A 7,586-nucleotide genomic window follows, 5' to 3' on the forward strand; every position below is an offset into this window, starting at 1 on the left:
ACCAGAGGATTTCTTTAACTGATTGTGTGTGTGTAAATAGCATGATTGTCATGTCTGGTTAACTGGCATGTCTGAAGTAGGTTATTCTAGACGCATCGGGCTTGCTCTACATGGAGTTTTAAAATCCACCGGTGTGTGTATGAGTCCATTCATGATTCGATGGATGATGTATATGTTTAGTGTTTAGAGTGCACGTTTGAAGCATTAAAAAACGGTTTCTGAAACCCACACGAGCATAGTTACTTAGTATGATGTCTTTTTTTTCAGCACTGTGCTTATGCTTTTTGATGACATATGACTTTGCGCCGGTGATGGCTTGTGTTTCAGCCAGACTGCGTGTGTTTAAATTATGGTTTAAGGAATAGTTCACCCAAAAAAGAACATTCAATGTTTAAAAGGAGAAATTTTGAGATATGTTCATGCTGCCCTTTTCCATACAATGAAAGTGGATGGGGACTGGAGATTTTGTGCTCTAAAAAGGTTATAAAAAAACAAAAACTATAAAAGTAGTATGTATGAGTTGTATGTCTTATAAAAGCCATATGATAGCTTTGTGTAAGAAACAGACTGAAATTTAAGCTATTATTTCCTGAAAATCTTATTTGATATCCGTGGTTTCCTTTCAAGTGGATGGGAACTGGGATTGTCAATGAAAGTGGATGGGGACAAGATATCAAGGATCAAAATGACAAAATGATCTATGATCATAAAAAATATGAAAATAGGATCACTTTGTGTGAGAAACAGGCCAAAATTCTCTGAAAAAGTCATTATTCTCTGAATTGTACATTTTTCTTTGAAATTTACTTTTTTTTTTTTTTGGAAGAATTTGAACATTTGGAAAAATGTGGTATATTCTCACTAGTCTTGAAACTGAATGTGACACACAAAGTCCGAATATACGCACTGTCAAATCTTACTCTTTTTTTATTTTTCTTGTTGCTTTTTAAAAAATATTGTTTGTTGGAAGGATTTAGAAATTTGGAGAAGTGGTGTATGTTTTGACTAGTATATGCAAGCTCAAATGTTCATTTTTGGGTGACCTAGCTGTTTAATGATGTAAGCTTGAATGTGAAATTTACTAATTATTTAAAAAAAATGTTTGTTGGAAAGAGGTAGAATTTTTTACAATTTAATTTGGAGAAATGCTGGATGTTCTCACTAGTCTTGTAACCGTTTCGAATGCACCTTTCAAATATTTATGTGAACTGGCCCTTTAAGGATTTAAGCTTTGCTATGAAACCAACTTAATAAAGTTAATAATACTTATTTATTATATATTATTATTTTAATGATTTTCTAATTTTGAGAAATGCAGTTGATGTGTGTCGGTGGAGGATATTAAACTTTATTTTCCTTATGTCTATATATTTCATTTGCTTTTTCCATATACTCTCATGTCTCTCTCTCTCTTTCTGTTTTTCGCTTTACCCCCTCTCTCATTCTCACTCTCTATCCATCTGTCTGCTGATGAAGCACATTTTCTGAAGAGAACCCCCTCCCCATTTCATCACGGGATGTAATAATGACAACATGTGTGTGTGTGTGTGTGTGTGTGTATGTATTTGTCACTGGGACGCCCTATGGGGATCCCTGCACTCTTATGTGTTCAGAAATCATTTCTATGTACTAGGAAAAATATGATGGTGTGTGTGTATGAGCAGCGTTGTGTGCTTATATCGATGAGAAACAAGCTAAACAGGAAGGAAGGACCCTCTTAGGAGCTTGAAAAAGCTTTTTGACCACAGAACAAAGTGGTAACTATCACAGACATATTCTCGCAGCTCTTCAGGCAATCGCTTTGAGGTCAGGTTTTTGTATCGAGTGACTAAATCATGGTTTGCTGCAGTATTGTCAGGCCTTTTCCTCAGAAAATAGAATGGCTCCACACACATTCACATAACGGAGTCCTTTATTACCACTGAAAAACTGCACACAAAGGCGTTTCTTCACAGAGTTTATTGTGAATGTGAAGTAAACGCCAAGCAGCCTGTTATCAGATGAGATTGTATCGCGGTGGAGGGTCATCTAACCGTCTGTATGTGTGTTACAGGAGGTGTTGTGGATAAAGATCTCAGGCAATATCTCAACCTGCGTTTCCAGAAGGGCTCTTTGGACCATGAGCTGCAACAAATAATTCGGGACAACCTCTATCTTCGTACAGTACCTTGTGAGTAACTCTTTACCCTGATTTCCTTAACCTTTGACACTGCTGCCCTCACTGACTTGGTCCACTAGGCCAGGCCACTGACTTTTTATTGATTAAGTCCTGGCTGATGCTGTTCGATCACTGGAACAGGGCAGTAACACTTGATTTTATGCATATGAAATTGTTTCAAACCCTGCAACTATGCTAGGGTGGTTGAGAAAGCATTGGTATGGTGTTGGTTGCAAGGCTGTTTGCTTTCTAGCAGTGTTAAGGTGCGGTCACCTTACGGAAGTTTCTGCTAATTTTGCAGTGCAAAAAAGGTTCATCATCAATAGCGTAACAATGTATGATGCACTGCTCACTTTTAAATCAAACAACTTTATGTTGGTCAACGCTGCAGATTTTGAAGAGGCCAACTTGAAGCAGTTGCGAAAACTATGTGGGAAATAATTCAACCTTATGCAAAATTCCTGATCATGTGGATTCCTATTAAAATGATTGGATTTTGCATGTGAAAATTCACATTCAGTGGTGGAAATTTTCCATTTAAAGGACAATTTCGCCCCTTGGAGTTTATTTCTAGAGGTATTTTTACCTTGTTGTGTTCTTCTACCCATATAAAACAGTTTTGTGTTTTATGATTTATGTCTATTTTGATGCAATTAATTAACAAATGCTCAATCTGAAATTATTTATTTTATTGTATTATTTCATATATAGATAGTATATAGATACTGTATATATATATATATATATATATATGTGTGTGTGTGACCCTGGACCACAAAACCAGTCAATTTTTTGAAATTGGGAATTATACAGCATCTGAAAACTGAATAAATATGGCTTCCATTGATGTATGGTTTGTTAGGATAGAACAATATTTGGCCGAGAATAGCGAGAATAGGTCCTTAAAGTAAAGTGTTACCATTTATTTTTGCATTGACATTTAGCCTTTTTTGGCCTTTTTTTTTAAAAAAACCTTAAAAAAGGTTTTTTCTAAACCTTAGAACGCATCAAAACACATGGAAGTTTATCAAACAAAAAGTCTAGTTTGTGGTTGAAAATTCCCTCAAAAAGAAAAACACTTTGCTAGTCTTTATATTCGCTAGTCATTATGAAGTGATGTCTGTATCTGTATACTTAGAGTTGTAGTCCAGAACCAAAGAGGTGTTTTGAAACATTTGAAGATATTATACACGGTATGCTCTGTCTTTGGACTGCACCGACGCTTGAAAGGACTTTTGCTCAAGTGAAGCCCTTGTGTTATGTGTGAGAGCGAGCGAGTGAGAGAAAGAGAGAGAGAGAGTGATTACTGTCCAGCTGAGAGACTGAGCTGTGATTCCATTAGACCAGAGAGCGACACGTGAGATCCGTACCCAAGAGAAAGAGAGAGGTTTGGAGAATACAGATGAGAAAGAGAGGGCTGGACTGACAGAGATTACGATACAAAAAAGAGAATGAGGTGTGAGGACCCTAGATAAAACGCCTCAAATGTCAGATTCATTGAACACTTGCAAGAGGAAAAAGAAACAAGGAAACTGATAGCTTGAAATAAGAAGAGTGAAATTGATGTAGAGAGGAAGAAAGATTGGATAGTTTGAAAACCCATGCATACAAATTTAGTTTTATTCATATGTAATGGGACTGCTCTGTTCCAAAATCTAGTGAGCTAGGTTACCATGGTTTAACTATAGTAACCATGTTTTTTTGTTTTGTTTTTTTTGGGGGGGGGGTTCATTTGTAGTAAAACCATGGTTAATTTTTGTAAGGGATGTTTATATCAAACATTTTATCTTAGTTTTTGATTATTTCATTTAAATTCACAAAAAATGGAAAGAGAAATTGATTTTTAAGGTATAGTTATCAGACCATTGGGTGTTAATGATTGTCATGTGGTTAGCACAGCGATATGCTAATAGCACACTTTATTAAAATTAGTAGTACGCTTCTTGTTTGATTCATACGAAGATTGCTATTTTGTCTTCCACATTCTAGTAATTACAAAATGCCCAAATACAGACCAATAATTCATCTGTTTACTCTTATATTGTCAGGTTATTTTCTTAGCACAGTGCTAATGGAATCAATTGTTTGATAAGTGTGAGGAAGCGCTATTTTGTGTTGCTCGTACCAATTATATAAAAATGCCCTAATATCAACCAGTTATTTATAGTGTTACTATTTGATTCTCATGTTGCTAGCTTAGCAACATGCTAAAGTCACATTCTATTGGATTAAAGTTTAGGTCTTAGATTAGCACCATGCTAATGGAATCAATTGTTTGATAAACCTGAGAAGCTCTGTTTTGTCTGCTACACACTAATAATCACAAATGCCCAAATTTAGATTGTTTGATCTGTTATCTTAGATTAGCACCATGCTAAAATTACACTCTGTTGGAATCAGTTGTTTAAACATGAGGAGCTCTATTCTGTGTGGCACAAAATCTCAAAATGCCCAAATATTGCACCGGTTTTTGTTGTGGTACTACATATAAGTTTCTCATTTGTTAGCTTAGCAATATGCTAATGTTACACTGGATTTAACTGTGAGGTGAGGTGTTTGATTCACCAGATTAGTGCTATTTTGACTGGCATATTCTAATTTTCTTAAAATGCCCAAATATTGACAGATTTTTTTACTATTTAGCAACTTAGCAACATGCTATTGTCAAACTATTTTAGAATGTACTGCATCTCTTTTGATTCTCACTATAATTTGTGCCGTGAGGAGTTGTTATATGTAGATTGTTCCAAATCAGTCACTTATAAGGTACATTATAAGAAATTGCACACCTACATTTTCTCATGAGATCAAGTTATCAATTTTGGTTTGGATCTTGCCTTTAAATGCAGCTGCCAATGTTAGCAGTACACAGCCAGGAAGCTCACTATATTTTGGAGTTTACATTTCACAGAATATTATTATTGCGGAATTGAGTTTGTGTATGAGAGGAAAAAAAAAAAGAAAGACAGTCACTCCAGAGGAAGGTGAGGATGTGTCCCCGTTGCCGTCACATTATCAGTCACATGACTGGCTGCTTGCTGAGTAAGGACAGTAATGCTCATAATCACAGAACTGTCTCATGAATTATGCAGCAGATCTATTACAGCTTAGGGTGCCATGACAGGTTACGCCTGCCACACACACACAGGGGAGAGACAGGGTGACATTAGAAGTTGTTAGTGCTGACATTGAACCTCTCCAGAAATTAGACGTGAGACACTATTATAAATGGAGGACGCAGTGTCCTCTAATATCTAAGAAGAGACCCAGAGATACCGTCCTTTCTAAAAAAAATGTCCATGCTGACCATTCTTCTGTTTCCATCTCTATTCACTCCTCACCATCTAAAATTAATCTAAAAATAAAAATGTTGATATTTACTCTCCCTCATGTTGTTCCAAACCCTAAATTCTTTTGGAGAAAACAAAAGCAGATGTTTTGAATAATGTTCACGCTGCTCTTTTCCATAGAATGAGAGCATATATTGATCAGGAACCGTCAAGTTCCAAAAAGGACAAAAAAAAATGATACAAATGATGATAGACTTTTCATTTTGGGAAATATTGGTGAATTATTTTTAAGGGTGGTTTTGTCAGCGACAGGCTCTCGCTGTGTAGTCTGTAAATCCAGAATGTTTGAGGGAACATTTGAAGTCTCATAACAAGACTGAAGCAGGTCTCATTTTCATTTTAGAACACAGAAATGTGGATCAGGCTTTTTCCAAAGCACCTGCCACCGCGAACTGTCTGACACATTTTTAGAGCAAAACCATATACCTGCTGGACCACACAAGCCTGAAATCTCATTTTCAGAACTCCTGAATTGAATCTTTGATGTCTGAAGGAGCGGTTTCATCATACCAGTTATCAAAAATGGATATAAGATTCAACTACATTATATATCTTCCAAGGCTTTGCAGTCACATTCTTGGAGAGATTAATCATTGCGTTATTAAAGGGAAAATTATTACGATGAATTAATTCCCTAGATGCTCTGTTTGAATTGGATTTAATTATATTTGTCATGGATATGGAGGATCTGATTCTTTCAAGTCAACATAAAATCAAAATTGACCCTAGTAACTTTAATACACATTCCTGGTCTTATCGTGCACAGTTCATCAAAAATTAATAACTTGCTCCTCTTCTAAAATGACTTTGCTTTTCGGCTGACATCATCTTGGCTGCGCAACTGTTGGTTAATGTTGCACACACTGCCTCACTGGAAAAATCATATGGGTTTTCCGTGGCAAAACATTATTTAATAAGTATTTTTGTCTTTTTTCTTCTACAAATATCTAAACATCCTTAAAACATTTATTTGATGAGAAGTTAAGTTTGTTTTTCTTACATCATTAGCAATATTCTTGTTAGATGCATAAATCTAAACAACTCTAGTTATACTTACTGAGGTTTATGCTTAAAACAAACATAAACAGTATGCCGATGGGGTGAGAAAAATAAAATTTATTCAAAATATGTTCTCTGAAAACAAGACTTACTATTTTATGCAATTTGGCTTCTCAAGTAAATTGATCTTGTTTCAAGGATGTTTAAATATTTGTACTGGAAAACATGACAAAAATACTGATTAAATTTGATTTTTGAATATGCTTTTATTTTCTTGGAACACAAAAGCAAGTATTCAGCAGATAACTATAACTAGCAGCATGTCCAAACTGCTTTCTATCATACAGTGAAAGCAAATGGTGAACAAAACATTTAAAACAAGAAGGTTTTTTAGAAAACGAAAGCAAATTTTCCTCACACCAACCTGTTGTTTGAATCACATTTATAGAAAAAAATATATATACTTTTTTTGGACATTGACAGCCCTTGGTCCCCATTCACTTTCATTATATGGAAAAGCTCAAACATTCTGCAAAGTTTCTCTTTTTGTGTTCTACGGAAGAAAGAGAGCTGCTTTTGAAAGAAGCCTTATATGTTTACCAAGGCTGCATTTATTTGAATAAAAACACAGTAAAAAAGTGATACTGTGAAATATTATTACAATTCAAAATAACTGTTTTTCTATTTTAAAATTGTTTAAAATGTAATTTATTCCGGTTATGACCAAACTGAATTTTCAGCATCATTACTCCAGTCTTTAGTGTTGCATGGTCCTTCATGTTGATATGGTGCTCAAGAAACATTTCTTATTATAATATTAAATATTAAATATAAAGTTGAAAAGAACAGCATTTATGTAAATTATGTACAATTTTGTCACATTATAAATGTCTTTACTGTCACTTTTGTTCAATTTAATGCATCCTTGTTAAATAAAAGTTTTCATTTCTTTCAAAAATCAATCAATCAATCATTCATACTGATCCCAAACTATTGAACGTTACATCCAGTTACTCTTCATATATATATATATATATATATATATATATATACTGTATATATAAGAGCTGTCAATCGAT

At 34.6% G+C, this 7,586-nt stretch overlaps 1 protein-coding gene across 2 annotated transcripts in view; it reads left to right on the top strand.

The window, feature by feature from the left end:
• LOC107737848 (membrane-associated guanylate kinase, WW and PDZ domain-containing protein 2-like) overlaps nt 1-2,178 on the top strand; it is a 71,466-nt gene extending 69,288 nt beyond the window's left edge. The window contains exon 2 of one of the 2 annotated variants that reach the window (XR_001639830.1): nt 2,054-2,136. Coding sequence is in view for 1 of the 2 variants with exons in the window: in XM_016549475.1 (XP_016404961.1) it covers nt 2,054-2,178 (125 nt within the window). In the remaining variant the exon portion in view is untranslated. Of the gene's footprint in view, nt 1-2,053 lie in introns of both variants that reach the window. The other variant, XM_016549475.1, reaches the window with a different exon arrangement.
• The last annotated feature ends 5,408 nt before the right edge of the window (nt 2,179-7,586 follow it).

This window comes from Sinocyclocheilus rhinocerous, unplaced genomic scaffold (genome assembly GCF_001515625.1).
Source record: "Sinocyclocheilus rhinocerous isolate Xijiao unplaced genomic scaffold, SAMN03320098_v1.1 scaffold3086, whole genome shotgun sequence".
NCBI classification, from domain to species: domain Eukaryota; kingdom Metazoa; phylum Chordata; class Actinopteri; order Cypriniformes; family Cyprinidae; genus Sinocyclocheilus; species Sinocyclocheilus rhinocerous.